Below are 19,722 nucleotides of genomic sequence, written 5' to 3'. Positions count from 1 at the left end.
TCACCCAAGCGCTGCATCGCGCCTGTGTCTCTCTCACACCCTGATATCTCAGGGTGCTCCAAAAGGCGTTCTGAACAATCCAGGGTGCAACACAGGTAGGAAAAAAGCCCTAGTTTCCCTCGAAACATGGGCCATTAAAACAGAAAAATGTTTTCAATGAAATACGTATGTGCCAGCCTTTTAGGATTTTTGCTTGTTTAAACCAGGAAGCTCTGTTCATGTTTACTTTCTAGTTCCTTTAAGCTTTAAAGCCCAAGGATGTCAGGAAGGGAAGAGGTTAGTGTCCTTTATTCTTTTATTGTAGTTCTACAAGAAGCATGTTATAATTTACTAGTGCAAAGAATAATGGTAAATGGACTTTTTTTTAACTAGGGGGAACGCCTAGTTTGAAACTGTTGTGGCTGAACCAAGAGCCAGGAATACAAGCCCGGCGCTTGGACACACTCCTGGCCTGTTTCGACCTTTCCTCCTCAAGAGAAGAGCTGCAGGCAGTAGAGAGCCCTTTTAAAGCGTTGTGCTGCCTCCTGATCTACCTCTTTGTGCAGGTAACCTTGGCTCCGTGTTCTGATTGCTGCAGTCGCTCCTCACTCCTGGCCCTCCTCTCTCGTGAGATGCAATGCTCTGGGATATAGCCATGGGCCAGTCCTCCACATTACCTCTGTCCAATGTCTGTTCCATGAACACTAGTCCTATGAAATGCTCTAAAACCAAAACAAGGGTTCTGTGTTGGCATATGTTCGAGAAGCCCTGTCTGCTCTCAGCCTTAGAGGTTTGTAATGCACATGAGTGTGATACAGGCTTGGGAAATCTCGCAGATGAAGGAACCTGCTTTCGCTTTGTCTATGCTTTCTAAGCTTTTTGGACTGTGGAGTACCTCCCCTGTGCTCTTGTCACTGCTTGGGTGCTTGTTATGAACGCGGTAGTATCTACTTCCTGGAATTATGGGCAGTCATGTTATAGAAAACATGAGAAGTGTTTGAGAGATGCCCAGCGAAAGGTCCACGAGGATCCTCCTCAGATCCTCAGCATTAGTCTTCTCTTCACCTACTAACTTCGGGGTCATGTGCTGCATGTCAGGAATGCAGCACTAGGTCCTAATGGATATCCCTCAACAAGTTGGACAATTTCTTTTTCATTAGTTTTACACTTAGTTTATATGTGAAAATTATAAAGGCTGGTGAAAAGATTTGCCTTTAAATAGTGTCCCATGTCCACGATAATGTTTGGACACCTCAGTAGAAGAAGGGCCTTACTCCCTCCACCTCCCAGCCCCTTCTTCTCCCCACTGCCCTTCCCCAGCTGTATTTATTTTAAAATGACTTTTGGGCCAGCCCCATGGCGTGGCGGTTGAGTGCGAGCGCTCTGCTACTGGCGACCCGGGTTCGGATCCTGGGCGCGCACCAACGCACCACTTCTCCGGCCGTGCTGAGGCCGCGTCCCACATACAGCAACTAGAAGGATGTGCAACTATGACATACAACTATCTACTGGGGCTTTGGGGAAAAAAAAGGAGGAGGATTGGCAGTAGATGTTAGCTCAGAGCCGGTCTTCCTCAGCAAAAAGAGGAGGATTAGCATGGATGTTAGCTCAGGGCTGATCTTCCTCCCAAAAAAATAAAAATAAATAAATAAATAAAATGACTTTTGTCTCACTGTTGTCATAACAAGTCCTTTACAATCAAGTGTCTATTTCTTTAACCTATTTAGACTTTCTCAAAACTCTTGGCCCTGTCAAGCTCTCTTGTCTTCTCCTCTGATCTCCAAATGTGACGTCTCTTGGGTATGCTTTGGCATAACCATCAAATTTTCATTTGTCTGGAATAGAAAGTTATGTGATTTTGTTTTTCAAAGCTGCATTTACTTTAAGAATTATTGTCTTTAAGGAACTTACTGTTATTGTAGAATTATATTTCAAGGGAACCTTATACTGACTTTTCCTTTCTAAATGTCCTATTGGCTCTGCCATTCTATAGCTAGATCTACATTTTGCATTTTGTAAAAGTGTGGTGTGGGTAAATAGCTCTTAGAGATGTTATTGCATCGATATTGGTTTCACATACATCAGTGTAAACTTCAGTGTTTGCATTACTGTTTTGAATAGAACATTTCTTTATTTGCACCAGACTTAGCAAGTATAAATTAATAGAGGACAGCAGGATTATTTAATATTTAAGTGTAAAAATATATTTCTTTTGATATTGTTTATTATATATACATGCATATATTACCAGTTAATATTTTCTGTCCATTGTTTATTAATCCACAGGTGGCTATGGCTGAAGTTGAGCCATAGTGGGAATTGGGAAGTGGAGGATAACCAAGAGCTGAGTTTTCTCATCCATAAAAATAAGTGTGTTTTCTTTCTAATACTGTTTGTGTCTATATGGATAGTAATGCCATGTGTTGGCACTCCTAGGACATACATTTTGAGTTATTCTTTCCAGCAGGAGAGATGGGTTGTTGACCCCTTCGCGGTCACTCAACAGCTCTACTTAGTTATGAAAAACCACTTCCAGCAGAAAGAAACCCAAATCGCAGAACAGTAGCTTTATATCTCATATGTTTGTATAAACCTGAAGCAAGACAAGCATCAGGGGGAAAATTTCCACTTTTACCTTCTTTCTATTAACAATTGCCTTTTAAATAGAAATCTGTTGAGTTTAAGTTAGTATGAGATAGGCTCGATGTTGGTTTGACTTAAAGGACACATTTAAATTGGAACTTTTTAAAACTAGAAAACAACAAATCCACACATCAGTGGTATCCCATAAATTAAGAAGGTACTGTATTATTATTCATGGGGATAATTATTCTCTCAGGATTAATAAGGCTAAAAAGATAAATTTATGAAAACGTTATACCTTTTTATATAGTTAAGCCTAAATTAGGTTTTTTGATGTGCAATATGGCATACAATTACATACTGTTCAGTGTACAAAACCTATAGAGAAACTAAATGCTCTCATTTAGTCCAACCTCCAAGTTAACAACAACAAAATTTTTATTAAAGGCTTATCTGAGAAAATTCTCTGGAATGGTAAGTTTACATCATAGAAAGTGTACATATTTTTTATAATGTATAGTAGAGCAAATACTTTATAATAATAATATCCATTATGTGTAATTCTAAAAGATTGCTATCACTAAGAATCAGGCACCCTCTGATATGTTTTAGGTTGTTAATTACAAAGATGGTGGCAGAGTATGAAATTGGTTAACTGTGAAAAAATATGACATGTGAAATAGTTATTCTTTTCTCATGGGTTGGTATTTTAAAATCAGCCTTCTTTAAAAGTTGCTAATGGCAAGAAGCAGAATTACATGCCAACAAATCTCAGTCTAGATGGAGAGAGATAGGGGGTTATGGATTTTAAAAAAATATATTCTCTGCTTGGTCTTACTTCTGTAGATTGGGATCATTTTTCTTGGTCATGAGTACTACATGTTTGTAGATTTTTTATTTTTCCCTGAAATAATTATAGCTGTCATTTATACAAAGTCAACAACTGCTTTGGAGTAAAAATGGAGTAGGATAGCGATGGGGTCAGTGAGAATGTCCCTAGGTCTTAGCAGCACTCAGTGTCTTCTGCCGGGTGGAGGTGACGGTGCAGAAGTACGTGCCAGCTGAGAGCCGAGATGCCACCTTCTTCCAAGAGAGATTGGGCAGATCATGGTTAGGGGAAGCAGGAGTCCCCCATGAATAGTCTTTCTGATTTATGGTGGGATTGTTTTTGCTGGGAGTAACCGTATTAGCCATTTTTATCACCCAGGAGGAATCAAAATTGTTCTCCATGGGTTTGTTCTTTTCTTATTTTTTTCCCTCAAGCCTTTACTTGCCACACATGTGTTCTCCTACAAAAAGAAGTTCTTGTATTCTTAGGATGATGGTGGAACTATTTTTCAAGTGGGTACTGTAGTGCTTTTATCTGGCTAGTAGAATTTGGTGGCTAAGCTAGAAAAGTCGCTGCCTCATCATCCTCTGCGGAGGTGGCGCAGTAGAGCAGTCTGCTGTCAATAGTGTCAGCCTGGCTCTGTCTTCTTTGCTCTTAGGTCCTCTCCTCATTTCCACAGTTTACTTGAGACCCAGCTGTTAATACCCCGTTTTGTCGCTTTCTCCATGTCACTGTCTCTCCTTGTTTCTCTCTCACACTTTGGTTAGACATTTTGATTCCACAGAGGATAGGATGGGACTCATATTTTGAGGATCCTGGTTTCCTTTAAACTGGATCCAAGGACACAAGTTTCATCTGGGCTGGTGAGGATAGATGTTTTTCCCAGCCCTGACCACTCCAGCTCAGGTCAGCTGTGGGTGCTTTCTGTCTGGAAACCCTTGAATTGCCACCTCTGGACATTTGTGCCAAAAAATGATCACTATATCTCCCTATGCCTCAGACTTGGTCATAGCTCATGATTCCTCCCAGGCGTTCTGGAGCTTTCTACTTTGTTAGCAAGTAACCAGGCTCCTTATGCAGCTTCTGTGGGCATCGTGGAGAGCTTTACACCAGGACTGTGGACGGAGGTGGCGGAGGATGCTCACCTCCACCTGCGTTTCCTCTGCTGCTCGTCTGCTGCCCGAAGTCTAGACACACCAGGTGTGGGCGCCTGTGCTAGTGTTGAGGTTCATTTGCCCAGATTTTTCCCAGTACTAATGCTGGGCTCTCTCTCTCCCTTTCAGGTGGACACTCTGTGCCTCGAGGATCTGCATGCTTTTATTGCTCAGGCCTTGTGTCTCCAAGGAAAATCAACTGTGCAGCTTGTAGACTTACAGGTACTGGCATGACTGATTGATTGTCACAATTCTGAAGACACCCTGCCCTGACCAAAGGGTCAGCGCTCTTACCAGCCCTTTTCGTTTTTCTAATTTTGGTGGATATTTCACAGAAAAGATCAAGAAGGCATGTTTAGTCAATTTGTTTTCATGATACAGTGGTGTGGCTTTCTCTCTCAAATAGCTGAGCCCAGAGTCCTGCCAGGTTCGCAAAAGTTGTGAAGCTGTGTACAGGTAGTGTCCCACACTCCAGAGCTCTTTGTGAGCAGCTGGATCAAATGCTAACAAGTGCAGTTTTGAGGGACTTGTCTCATTCTTAATACTGTCTCAATATTCTAGTAATTTGAAGAGAATAGTTTGATGCTTTATAAACCTTACTAACTTTGGGAAAATACACTGCCTTTTTCTGGTGTTAGTAATTTTGGCTCGTACACATCCTGTCCTGCCTGTTTTGTCTATGGGCCTTGTCTCCCACACCACAGTGCCTGCTCTCGGAAGGTGGGTCGCATCACACCTCCCAGGTGTCCGCTCCCAGCGTCTTGCTTATTGGGTGTTCAGTAAAGATGTTTGATAGTGGAGATAATGCACTTTGTTGAGGAGGTCCATGTTCTGTACTGTTATATTCAGTGAAAAAAACTAATAAATTTTATTTATAAGCAATATCTTAATCTAATCTCAGAACTCTTACATACATTCATAAACTAATTCCCGTAGCAGTCCAATTAAACAAACAGTGCCAGATTTTTTTCTTTTGTATTAGCAGTTTTATTACATCATTTTCAAAGAAGTTGTTTTTAAAAGTGAATATTTTTCGGGGCCGGCTCGATAGCGTAGTAGTTAAGTTCACTCACTCCACTCTGGCAGCCCGGGGTTCGCAGGTTTGAATCCTGGGCACAGACCTACGCATGGCTCATCAAGCCATGTGTGGCAGCGTCCCACATACGAAATAGAGGAAGATGGGCGTGGATGTTAGCTCAGGGCTAATCTTCCTCAGCAAAGAGAGGAGGATTAGCAACAGATGTTAGTTCAGAGCCAATCTTCCTCACCAAAAAAAGAAAAAAAAAGTGGATTTTTTTCCTCCCTTTGGCAAAACACAATTTTAAAAAGTGAGTTTGAGTTATTAGTAGGTTAATACTAATTCTTTTTTTTTGATTGAGGTATAATTGACATACAATGTTATATTAGTTTCAGAAGTACCACGTGGTGATTGGATACAGTCATGCATCACTTAATGATGGGGATACATTTTGAGACATGCTTCATTAGGCGATGTCATCATTATGTGACTATCATAGAATGTACTTAACACAGACGTAGACGTACAGCCTACTACACACGTAGGCTATATGGTACTAATCTTATGGGACCACCATCATATATGCAGTCTGTTGTTGACCAAAATGTCATTATGCGGTGTATGACTTTATTTGTATATATTAAAAAATGATCACCACAATAAGTCTGGTTAACATCCATCACGCACATAGTTACAGAATTTTTTTTTTTTACAATGAGAACTTTTAAGATTTAGTGTCTTAGTAACTTTCAAATGTGCTATACAGTATTATTTAACTATAGTCCCCCTGCTGTACATTACATTCCCATGACTTATTTATTTTATAACTGGAAGTTTGTACCTTTTGACCTCCTTGACCCATTTGGCCCACCCCCATCCCCTGTCACTGGCAACCACCAATGTGTTCTCTGTATCTATGAGCTCAGTTTTTTGAGTTTTTTTTTAGATTGCACATGTGAGTGAGATCATATGGTATTTGTCTTTCTCTGTCTGACTTATTTCATTTAGCATAATGCCCTCAGTGTCCATCTATGTTGTCTCAAATAGCAAGATTTCATTTTTTTTATGGCTAAGTAATATTTTGTTGTATATATATACCACATTTTCTTTATCTGTTCCTCCATCAGCGAACACTTATGTTGTTTCCATGTCTTGGCTATTGTTAATAATGCTGCACTGTTCATGGGGGTGCAGATATCTCTTTGAGATAGTGATGTCATTTTCTTCAGACACATACACCAAAGTGGGATAGCTGAATCATATAGTATTTCTATTTTTAATTTTTTGAGGCACCTCCATATTGTTTTACATTGTGGCTGCATAAATTTACATTCCCACCAACAGTGCACAAGGGTTCTCTTTTCTCCACATCTTCGCCAGCACTTGTTATTTCTTGTCTTTTTGACAATAGCCATTCTGACAGGTGGGAGGTGATATCTCAGTGTGGTTTTGATTTGCATTTCCCTGATGATTAGTGATGTTGAACACCTTTTCATCTATCTGTTGGCCATTTGTATGTCTTCTTTGGAAAAATGTCTATTCAGATCTTCTGCCCATTTTCAAATTAGAATGTTTGATTTTTTGCTGTTGAGTTGTATGAGTTCTTTATATATTTTGGATATTAATCCTTTATCAAATATATGGTTTGTAAATATTTTCTCCTATTTGGTAGGTTGCCTTTTCATTTTATTGATGGTTTTGTTTGCTATGCAGAAGCTTTTTAATCTGATGTAGTCCTACTTGTTTATTTTTGCTTTTGTTGTTTATTTTGCTTTTGTTGTTTAATTTGCTTTTGTTGTCAGATCCAAAAAAGTCATTGCCAAGACTGATGTGAAGGAGCTTACCGCCTGTGTTTTCTTCCAGGAGTTTTGTGGTTTCAGGTCTTACATTCAAGTCTTTAATCCATTTTGAGTTTATTTTTGTTTATGCGGAGTACGATAGTGGTCCAGTTTTATTCTTTTGCTTGTGGCTGTCCAGTTTCCCCAACACCATTTATTGAAGAGACTGTCCTTTCCCCATTGTATATTCTTGGCTCTTTTGTCATAAGTTAATTGACCGTATATGCATGGGTTTATTTCTGGGCTCTCTGTTCTGTTCCATTGATCTAAATGTCTATGTTTATGCCAGTACCATACTGTTTTGATCACTATAGCTTTCTAATATAGTTTGAAATCAGAGAGCACGATGCCTCCAGCTTTGTTCTTTCTCAGGATTGCTTTGGCTATTTGGGGTCCTTTGTGGTTTCATACAAATTTTAGGATTGTTTGTTCTATTTCTGTGAAAAATGCCATTGGTCTTTTGATAGGGATTGCATTGAATCTTTAAATGGCTTTGGGTAGTATAGACATTTTAACAATATTAATTCTTCCAGTCCATGAACACAGAGTATCTTTCCAGTTATTTGTGTCTTCTTCAGTTCCTTTCATCACTGTCTTATAGTTTCAAGTGTATAGGTCTTTCACCTCCTTGGTTAAATTTATTCCTAAGTATTTTATTCTTTTTGATGCAATTGTAAATGGGATTGTTTTCTTAATTTCTCTTTCTGATAGTTTGTTATTAGTGCAGGGAAATTCAAGAGATTTTTATATATTGGTTTTGTATCCTGCAACTTGACTGAATTCGTTTATTGATTCTAACAGTTTTTTGCTGGCGTCTTTAGGGTTTTCTATGTATAATATCATGTCATCCATAAATAGTGACAGTTTTACTTCTTCCTTTCCAATTTGGATGCCTTTAATTTCTTTTTCTTGCCTAATTGCTCTGGCTAGGACTTCCAATACTATGTTGAATACAGTGGTGAGAATGGGCATCCTAGTCTTGTTCCTGATCGTAGAGGACAAGCTTTCAGCTTTTCGCCATTGGGTATGATGTTAGCTGTTCACTGTCGAGTATGAACAGCTGTTAGCTCTTCCTCCCTTTGGCAAAACACAATTTAAAAAGTGAATTTTGGGTTATTAGTATGTTAATACTATTTCTCAATACTAGGCTGTAGCCCTAGCTGCATCGCCTTCCTTCCAGGCCCGTGTCCTGCTACTCTGCCTGTCTGTCCCTTAGCAGCTGCTAAGCTGCTTTCATTATATAGCCCAGGACCCTCATCTCTTCTGCTCTTCCCTCCCAATAAAATGAAACAGCCATGCAGAAGGAGAAAGGAACTTGGAGGTCATGCTGTCTCCTGCTTTGTTGTACATATGGGGAAACTGAGGCAGTGTAGGCAGCACCACCTGGAGTCCAGGGTCATGCACTGGGCTGTCACTTGCTAGCTGCATGACCTTGAACAGTTCTTAGAAATGTGCAGTGGAACATAACTTCTCCCTCTTGTAAAGTAAGGGGATGCCGTATGTGCTTGTGCCAGGATGCTCTGTCCTTGTCAACACTGAGTGTGCCACGCCACCCACACCTTGTTATTGGCAGAGCCCGAGTGAAGTGAGGGCTCTTGATGCCTGACCAGTATTCTCGCTTCTACCCTTTTCCTTGAGAAAGACCCTGTTACTCGGAGTGAAGAGGCCTCAGGGAAGGCACACTTTAAAAGCAGACTTGAACAGGAGCACACACCCTCCTGCCAGCTCTCTTGGGCCTTCCTCTTGCCAGCTGTGGCATCTCCAGGCAGACCAGGCACCTTCCCATTGTTCTGGCTCTTTCCAGCAAAAACAGGACCCATGCCAGCTGTTACTCATCACTGCCCCTTTTGAGTGCTGCAACTGGGCAGCTTGTTCTCCACAGGTGAAGAGTACTCCAGTGACCGCCACAGCCACTACGGAAAGTGTCCCAGGAGGAGGGAGGTGCTTTTCCCCCACCTGCTGTGGCACTGAAAACAGAACTCGATTTCAGTTGCCTACTCGTCAGCCCAGGGCTACTATCCCTTCTGGCTTCCCAGGTTGATTGTGGAGATGCCGTGAGAGGGCAGGGCAGGCTCTCCCAGGATGAGACCCTTCTGACTGCTGAGGGGCGCCTTGTCTGAGAGTTGGCTGTGGCTTTGGTTCCAGACCCCTTGTCTTCACCACCAGCTCTAGAGCCACATGGCTTCTGGGCCTGGTGTCCCTGCTCACTGTGCTCATGGGGAATTTTTAAAATGCTTCATTAGTTTTTTACCCAGAATTATTTTTCTTGTCCCAACAGCTCAAATATAGCTTTAAAACAATACACGTATTTACATATTTGTTAAAAAATCCAGGTGATTGGATTGTATATGTAAACATTATATCACATATTTATTTATACACACATTCATTTACAGACATAGAAGTCTGCTATGTATGAAATCAAGGAATACAAGAACCCTTAATCTGCAGTAATTATAAAAAAAAGAAAAAAGAAGGAAAGCAGCATTAATTTTAATTTTAAAAAAACAAAAGTCTAGCTTTCTTTTATAATGCACACAGATAGCAAGAGACACCAGTCTCACCGATACTGAGAATGCGCTAGGAGCTGAGCTGTCAGTGTCAAACATCCCAGTCCTTCCTTCCCAGTTGTAGCCTTGTCTGCCCTGAACGCTGGTTCCGTCTCTGAATGTCTGTAACTGTGTGTGTGTGTGCAGCTTACAGAGGACAGTTCCAGAGGACGTGGTCTGTTGATTGTACTTTAAATAGCTCACACTTAGTTTGTACAGCCCATGTGAAAACACACACATATATCAATAGAGATACAGATAATTTAAGTTAGAACCTCTGCATCGTTAGGAGGGAAAGACAGTTAAGCAATAGACTGAATTGTAGACAAATAAGTAGCCTGTGAAGTCTCCCTCTTTAAGCAGCTTTGAGGGGTAGAGTGACTCTTGGATTCTTCTGTCTTATCATTGAAGACGGGTTACCTAGGGTAGAGGAGTGATCACATGTCCTGTGTCACACATCATGACATATGCATTCCTGTGGGCATTCACTGATCCATCCCCAGTTCCTGTCCATCGTGTTGTGATGGCATCAGCCCTGGACCTCCAGGAATCCCGGCTCACGACTCAGTTCTGTGCACAGTATCTTTTAACTTGGGCATACTGTGCACTTGTCTAGGATACAAAAGGGGTAGAAATAGCTACCGTGTTCACTCCACAGTATTTTGTCAGATTTGGGTGCCTGCCCAGAGTATTTGGTAAAGTTTTCTATAAAACATACGATATTAGGACTGTCATCATGCTGAGCCAGATAGAGCACCTCCCAGACCTGGTATCTGCACTCAGACAGCATGTGCAGAAGCTGTCTTGTCCCTTCTCAGAGTCGGTTGGGGACTCCCCTCCCAGAGTCAGGAGGAGACTTTATGTTTTCACTTGCTCTCTTTATTGGGGGAAGAGCCAAAGAAACTGCCATAGGCTTCTTTGTCTGTCAGCATATCTCTGCTGTGACGATGGGTCCTTGAAACCAAGAACCCTACCCCCACCTCTGCCCCTGCCGGCTTTGACCCCAGCCTCCTTCCAGATGGAAGGCTCCTGGCTGTGAGAACATTCCATTCACCTCTCCTTCCTGCACCGAGGGCTCAGGGAGCACTGTCTGAGCCACCCCAGAGGCTTGAGCTTTCAGGAGGTGGCAGCGCCTTTTCTGGTGCTCATCCCTGCTCACTGGAAAGCACTTGGTCATTTTTGGTTGGGGAATTAAAAGGTAAAGGAATAGAAGTTAATGGAAGGGAAAATTCTATTATAAAATTCAAGCCATGCCACGTTAGAAAGTGATGTATGGTAGGCATTATATTTCATTGCCACTGTGAGGACTTTTCGAGATTTACTGGACACGGAACTGTTGGGGCCCATGCTGTTATTGTGGGTGTGCAGAGTGAATTACACCAGCACCAGCATGTTCTCCGTGTGCAAAAGGAGCACTGGCCGGTCGATAGGTGGAGTAGGAGTGCTCAGACCAGTGAGCTGGGTGTGTGCTATTTAAAGTCAGAGCGTGAAGGTTAATCATTGTCCGTGCTAGCAGCAGCTCTTGGTTAAAACATTCTATAGAGACCTCAGGCAAGGCCTGAAGCCCACTTTTTACTTTATTACAATCCTGTGTCTTATGGCTACTCAGTTACCTAAGAGGCAACTTCACTGGGATAGCTGATCACACCAGCTGATCATGGCATTCTCACAGTGAGATAGCATCACATTTATTAAACATGAACCTCCTTTCTTTGAAAAGATAAACAAAATTGACAAACCTTTAGCTAGATTCACCAAGAAAAAAGGAGAAAAGGCTCAAATAAGTAAAATCAGAAATGACAGAGGAGAAATTACAATGGACACCTCAGAAATACAAAAGATTATGAGAATACTATGAAAAGCTATATGCCAACAAATTGGACAATCTGGAAGAAATGGATAAATTCCTAGAATCATACAACCTTCCAAAACTGGATCAAGAAGAAATAGAGAATTTGAATAGACCAATCACCAGTAAGGAGATCGAAACAGTAATCAAAAACCTCCCCCAAAATAAAAGTCCGGGACCAGACAGCTTTCCTGGTGAATTCTACCAAACATTCAAAGAAGACTTAATACCTATCCTTCTCAAACTCTTCCAAAAAATTGAGGAGGGGGGGAAGCTCCCTAACTCATTCTATGAAGCCGACATTACCCTGATATCAAAACCAGACAAGGACAACACAAAAAAAGAAAATTACAGGCCAATATCACTGATGAACATCGATGCAAAAATCCTCAACAAAATACTAGCAAATCGCATACAACAATACATTAAAAAGATTATACACCATGATCAGGTGGGATTGATTCCAGGGATGCAGGGATGGTTCAACATTCGCAAATCAATCAACATGATACACCACATTAATAAAATGAAGAATAAAAATCACATGATAATCTCAATAGATGCAGAGAAAGCATTTGAGAAGATACAGCATCCATTTCTGATAAAAACTCTGAATAAAATGGGTATAGAAGGAAAGTACCTCAACATAATAAAGGACATATATGAGAAACCCCATAGCTAATATCATCCTCAATGGTGAAAAACTGAAAGCTATCCCTCTAAGAACAGGAACCAGACAAGGATGCCCACTCTCACCACTCCTGTTTAACATAGTATTGGAAGTCCTAGCCAGAGCAATCAGGCAAGAAAAAGAAATAAAAGGGATCCAAATTGGAAAGGAAGAAGAGAAACTGTCACTATTTTCACATGACATGATTTTATATATAGAAAACCCTAAAGAATCCACCAAAAAACTTTTAGAAGTAATAAACAAATACAGTAAAGTTGCAGAATACAAAATCAACATACAAAAATCAGTTGCATTTCTATGCACTAACAACAAAGTAGCAGAAAGAGAAATTAAGAATACAGTCCCATTTATAATTGCAACAAAAAGAATAAAATACCTAGGAATAACCTTAACCAAAGAGGTGAAAGATCTGTATACTGAAAACTATAGAACATTGCTGAAAGAAATGGAAGAAGACACAAAGAAATGGAAAGATACTCCGTGCTCTTGGATTGGAAGAATTAACATAATTAAGATGTCCATACTTCTGAAAGCAATCTGTAGATTCAATGCCATCCCTATCAAAGTTCCAACGACATTTTTCACAGAAATAGAACAAAGAATCCTAAAATTTGTGTGGAACAACAAAAGACCCTGAATAGCTAAAGGAATCCTGAGAAAAAAGAACAAAGCTGGAGGAATCACACTCCCTGATTTCAAAATATACTACAAAGCTATAGTAACCAAAACAGCATGGTATTGGCACAAAAACAGACACACAGATCAATGGAATAGAATAGAAAGCCCAGAAATAAACCCACACATCTATGGACAGCTAATCTTTGTCAAAGGAGCCAAGAACATACAATGGAGAAAGTCTTTTCAACAAATAGTCTTGGGAAAACTGGACAGCCACGTGCAAAAAAATGAAAATAGACCATTACCTTACACCATACACAAAATTAACTCAAAATGGATTAAAGACTTGAATGTAAGACCTGAAACCATGAAAGTTCTAGAAGAAAACATAGGCAGTACACTCTTCGACATCGGTCTTAGCAACATATTTTCAAGCACCATGTCTGACTGGGCAAGAGAAACAATAGAAAAAATAAACAAATGGGACTACACCAAACTAAAAAGCTTCTGCACAGCAAAGGAAACCATAAACAATTTGAAAAGACAACCTAACAGCTGGGAGAAGATATTTGCAAACCATACATCTGATAAGGGGTTAATCTCCAAAATATATAAAGAACTCGTGCATCTCAACAATAAAAAAAACTAACAACCCAATTAAAAAATGGGCAAAAGACCTGAACAGATATTTCTCCAAAGAAGACACACAGATGGCCAACAGGCACATGAAAAGATGTTCAGCATCATTAATTATCAGGGAAATGCAAATCAAAACTACAATGTGATATCACCTTACGCCCTTCAGAATGGCTGTAATTAACAAGACAGGAAACAAGTGTTGGAGAGGATGTGGAGAGAAGGGAACTCTCATACACTGCTGGTTGGAGTGCAAACTGGTGCAGCCACTATGGAAAACAGTATGGAGATTCCTCTAAAAATTAAGGATAGAACTACCATACGATCCAGCTATTCCACTGCTGGGTATTTATCGAAAGAACATGAAAACACCAATGCGTAAAGATACATGCACCCCTCTGTTCATTGCAGCATTATTCACAATAGCCAAGACATGGAAGCAACCTAAGTGCCCATCAAGGGAAGAATGGATAAAGAAGATGTGGTATTTATACACAATGGAATACTACTCAGCCATAAGAAGCAATGAAATCCAGCCATTTGTGACAACATGGATGGACATTGAGGGTATTATGCAAAGTGAAATAAGTCAGAGGGAGAAGGTCAGATACCGTATGATCTCACTCATTGAGTAGTAGATAATAACAACAAACAAACACATAGAGACAGAGATTGGATTGGTGGTTACCAGAGGGGAAGGGGACAGGGAGGAGGGTGAAAGGGATAATTAGGCACACGTGTGTGGTGATGGATTGTAATCAGTATTTGGGTGGTGAACATGGGAACATGATATAATCCATGCAGAAATAGAAGTATAATGATGTACACCTGAAATTTATACAATGTTATAAACCAATGTTACCACAATGAACAAAAAAAAAAAGAAAAAAAACAAAACATGAACCTCTTTATTATTTTCTTGCTGAGTCTCTATTATGTGAGTTAAAAGAGCCATCTTTAACTTTAAGATTCTTATCGTCTGTGTCTTCATTAACTCCTTGTGCTGTGTGTGAATTTTAAACTTTCATAGTTTAATAATTTAAGTTGTAAAAATTGCAGAAATAGTTTGGAAGCTCACTTAAATGAGTCAACTTTACTATACACTACAAATGTGGGTGCTGCTGTGAGCCCTCCGGCCTCAGGGCAAGGCCTGTCTCCACCTTGGCCTGGAGCCGATCCCCCCATCCCTCCTTGGGGGTTTGCTGTGTGAGTTAGCCCCTGTCTCTCTCTCTTTTGTCTTCATCTTCATCCTCTGTCTTTAGCTTCATCTCTTCTACTAGCTCTGTTCCCTGGTTGATAAATTCAACTGTTGGTCACTGAAAAACACCAAAAACTTCTCCTGCAACAAAGATTTCCGCTGAATCTGTTGCCCTTCTCTGTTCTTCAGAGGAACCTGCAGGAGACATCCTGTGCATATACTCTCTCTGCTTCATTTCCTCTCATTCGGCCCGTTCCACTGAGAGCTCTGTCCCACTGTTACCAGAGATGCTGAAGCAAAGGTTAAGAAATGCCCAGTTGCCAGCTCCAGCGGGCATCCAGGCTTCTGCCCTGACCTTGCCTCCTTCAAGCCTGCACCGCATCTTTTATTCATCTCTGTTAAGTAACACCTTTCACATTCTAGATTTTTTTCTAGATGTGCTTGCTGAGACCTCACCTTAGACCACCTGTGTTGGTAGGTCTGGAGTGGAGCTCAGGGCACGTTGTTATGGTGGGGACCTGTGGTTTGAAGCCTGAGTGTCCCATTTACGGATTTTCATGATCTCCTTCCTCTTTGAAAGGAGGGACAGTGTTTTCGCTCCCCTTTGTTTTCCAGGGCCTGGCACCCTGCTGACATGTATGGGTTAAATTGATACCTGCAGCTTAAGTGTACCTGCACATCTGCTCACATGCGTAGAGTCTGTTTGATTCAGCAGAGTGGTTCTGTCAATCCAGGCCCCATCTGAGGAAGCCCCACCTTTGCAAAGTTCCCTCTGTCTCTGGCGCTTCTACATAGAGTTCCCAGCAGAGTTGGAGTCAACTGGATTGGGATGCCCTGGGGCTAGGGATGCCAGTGGACCCTCCAGGGGCTGGCACTGCAGAAAGGGAGACGCACGAGGCCCCTCCCTCCCTCACTGGCCGTCCTCTTCAGGTAACTGGCGACTTGTAACCTAACTGCTGGATTGCCTGGAAATGCTACTTGCTTGTAGTCTCTGGTGGGCAAACTAGAATTATGGAAGCCGAAGCCCCTCTGCACATGGGGGCGTGGATGGCTGTGGAATAGATTCACTTGATTGGCTCCTGGGTTGAAAAGCAAAGTTTACAGCATCAAAGTGAGGGAAGGAGTGGACAGAGCAGAAGGGGCAGAGGAGGGCCTAGAACAGAGAGTTCTGTGTTATCCCATTAGGGCAAACCCACACTGTTTCCTGTCTCCTGCAGCTCCCACCTGGTGCCTTGCTCACGTTGAATTGAATATATATATTTGTTTTTGTGAAGCTATTCACGCTTTGCGGCCATTTGGATTTTCTGAGACCAAAATATTATAAGCCAGAGCTAATGGGAGACTTATATCTCCATGGTTCCACCTGAATGTAGAGGATGGAGATTCGAGTTGAACTTGGGAATTTCTGAAGGATAGTGGCAGAAGAAATACTAGTGTCTATTTTCTCGTTGGTCTTCTAGATTATGTTCTTGCCTTACCAGGGACAGCGTTTATCGTCTACAGCATGTGTTCTTGGCTTTTTAAAACTATGTAATACTTTGCTTTATACTATTTTATAATTATTTTGTATCTGAGAGATTTGTTTCCACAACTAAGTTGTGTGCTTCTGAGGGCTGGGACGATATCTTATTCTTTTTGTAATCCGCAAGCACCTAGCATAAATAGTGCCCAGTCATGCTTGGTAAAGCGCCTTGTAGCAGTAACTAAAGATCTCTAAGGAGCAGATCTGCAGCATGCAGTTTTACCTATGTGTTGTCTGTTGTTAACACGGGGCCGTCATCCTGCTGGAGCCCTGTGCTGATGTTTAACAGGAGAATAGGAATAAAGAAATACGGCATTTTAATATTTCAGGAGGTGATTTTCTGATTCTGAATTGTGTCTTGGACTTCATCCTTTGATTTTGTTCCTTGTTCTCACATAATGTGCATCTGAAAAAAGAAGTTGCAAGCGAGGTTTTAAATGATAACCGGTGTCAGACCATGAACCCATGGAGGAAAGAGTTGGCCAAAAAAAAGGGCCCTGATATTTTCCATTCATGAGATATATTCCTCCTCCGGAGGGAGTTCACATCAAAGAGTTGTTGGCCAGAGCAGAGTGGTGTGAGAGAACGTGCCTGCAATGCTTAAGGGGCAGCTGGGTGCAGGGGCTGTTTCTCCAGGCAGATTGTGGAACGGAAACATGCATGCTCTGTTGAGCGCATCAGAACTGCAGAAGTGTCTTACTGTGGAGTTCTTTCAAGTGTTTTCCTGTCGTCACTGTTTGATGGAGTGATTTGTGACAGACTCTTAGCAGTTTTGGTAAAATAAGTGCGTGCTTAGAAATAAAAGGGTGACTGATGAATCAAAGGATCTGTTTCCAGCAAAGGAACAGTAAGTTCTTTTGTATGATAATGGCAATGGTCCATCTCTTGGTCTCTGGGGTACCCTAAATCAATTAAGGAAAAATAAATGAATAAGCAAAATGTAGATTCAGTCAAGTGCTGGCATCGGTGATATGTGGAGAGTCTGGGTTTGTAGGATAAAATAAAGCCTCTGCAGCTGTTAGGAAGGGACAACTAAATTACTTCTACTAGGAATTAGATTCTTACTGGCTGAAGGCAGAGTAAACTTAGGAGATGAGACCTTGAGTAGGGAGGGATCAGGTATGGGGGCTGAGAGGTGCAATGTGGATGGTGGAAGCTGGTTACATTCTGACAGGGAAGGGCTGAGATTTCTCCAATGGGTTGATTAGCCACCCAGCAGTTTCCTTACCAGAGTTTCCACTTGCTCATAAAAATAGGTTTTTTTTACGTGGACTTGAAAGAGGTGATTGCGAAAGGGGCAAGTTAGGAAGTGGCGTCAGCCGGTGGTGACCTGTGCTCTGAGTGGTGGGTGTTGGGGGACAGAGGCACGCACACCTGCCTTCGTGCACTCCTGGCTGCCTGCACCTGTCAGGAAGCCCATTGTTCCTCTGACAGGAGGGTGAACTTCACAAATGAGGCGGGTGATGGGGTGGGGGCTCAGAGAGCCAGCCTGTTCGGGTCTTCTGCACAGAGCAGCCTCGGCGTGAGACCTAAGCTCTAGTGGGATGGACGGGGATTTGTGATGTTCCTGCCAAGGCATAGACCTTCTGAAAAATAAACAACCATGGTAAGGAGTGCTCTCTAATTGCAGGCTTTTGAAAAAGCATTTTGCACATACAAGTAACTTGTTGGAATGAGTCTGTAAACTAAGCACTGTCACTGAGCCTTTGTTCGTCTTGTAGTCTGGTTGATATGGGCATGTGTCAGAGCACAGCGTTCACGCAGGTCGTTCCACTCCCACGGGTGAGCTTGCAAACCGTGATGAGAGAAGAACGAGCTCAGCCCACACTGTGTCGTCCTTTCTTCTCATTTATATCAGAAGAGTGTCCAAAGACAGTTCTGTAAACCTGGAAGAAGTCACTTTTAAGTGTGTTATGAATTTTGACAATTCTGACTTCAAACAGAAATTTTTCTTTTTAGGTTATAGAGAAGCTATAAAGCTCACCAATAGAAATTTAAAATAAAATAATTCTATGCCACTGAATCTCCAAATCATATCTTTATCTTGCTACAAATTAAAGTTAATGCAACTTTCAGTGATGCTCTCACTCTGTCAAAAGCTTAAACCAGGGGTTGGCAAACGCTTATGCCAAATCCATCCTGTCATCTACTTTTGCAGGGCCTGTGAGCTCAGAATGGTTTTTACATTTTTAAAGGGTTAGGGAAAAATCAAAGCAGATTAATGCTTCATGATGTGAAGATGAGTGTCTTGGCAGAGGTTCCTTGAAGGAGCTGAAGTGAGGATGCACATTCCCTGACTCTTGAGTCCAGCTCTACCTAATTCTCTAACACGCCCCACCCCGTGGTGAAGCCTGGGTTTGGGGGTCTCTAGGGGTCAGGGACAATGGCTTATTCATTGTTGGATGCTCTGTATCGTCTGTTGGGTGCTGTACAAATATCAAGTGCTTAGTAAGTTTTGATACTGAAGATAATGTTGTCCATGGAGCTGGAATATAGTGGGACCGTAGAGACAGTGAAGTCAAGCTCCTGTGCCTTTGGCTCAGGTGGGAGAATGATATGTTGAGGTCAAGGCACCCATGTGTGTCGAAGCCACATTAAGAAGCCAGGGCCCTGAGTTCCACCTACTGTTCTCATTGTTCCGCATCGTCTCCCCAAACATCCAAGCACCTCCAGAGTGATCAGCGAGTGCATCACATGTAAAAAGCAAATGTAGAAATCTTCCGTTAAAAGATCTTTACTTAATATTGTCCTTGCTGGTGAATCCTCACCTTCTGAATCAAACACTAAATCCTGTAGATAAAATCAAAATGCTCTGAGGAATATTGAGATCACATTTTTATAGCACATCAAAATAAAGCCCTTTGCTGGTTAAATCACTGAAATAGCCACAGAAATACAAGATTGTGTAAATAGATATTCAGAGATATTTAGAAATATGCTTTCGTTATTAGGCACTCAAAAAGTTGATGAAGGAATGAATAGTAGAAATAGACTCTATTGAACATTTTGCTAGACTTTTTAAGTTGAATAAACACAGAAGATGAGTTCCCCGGACAGATCCAATGAGATAAACACAAGGGCCAAGAAAACCATTGCAAGAAACTGGTTTCCATGTTTTCCTCACTGTTATTCTTCCGTGTATTCCTCACTTTTCCAAAGCTTCCACAGGCAGAACATCCTTGAGTGACTTTGGGAAGGAAGAGAGGTTTGTGAGCCTGGAATCAAGTGTACAGTAAGCCCATCCCCAGGTTTGACAGC

At 41.5% G+C, this 19,722-nt stretch overlaps 1 protein-coding gene across 8 annotated transcripts in view; it reads left to right on the top strand.

Annotated features, from left to right (window-relative positions):
• The window catches only part of FAM120B (family with sequence similarity 120 member B), a 96,524-nt gene that overhangs the window by 39,288 nt on the left and 37,514 nt on the right, over positions 1–19,722 (top strand). For 7 of the 8 annotated variants that reach the window (XM_087424982.1, XM_087424980.1, XM_087424983.1 and 4 more), the window contains 2 exons: positions 373–545; positions 4,675–4,767. In XM_087424982.1, the coding sequence (XP_087281108.1) occupies positions 373–545; positions 4,675–4,767 (266 nt within the window). The remainder of the gene's footprint in view (positions 1–372; positions 546–4,674; positions 4,768–19,722) is intronic. The other variant, XM_087424984.1, reaches the window with a different exon arrangement.

Source organism: Ceratotherium simum, chromosome 38 (genome assembly GCF_057802395.1).
Source record: "Ceratotherium simum simum isolate JZ-2026a chromosome 38, ASM5780239v1, whole genome shotgun sequence".
Lineage (NCBI taxonomy): Eukaryota > Metazoa > Chordata > Mammalia > Perissodactyla > Rhinocerotidae > Ceratotherium > Ceratotherium simum.
The sequence above is the reverse complement of the archived record's forward strand: the minus strand, read 5'-3'. Positions and strand labels throughout refer to the sequence as shown.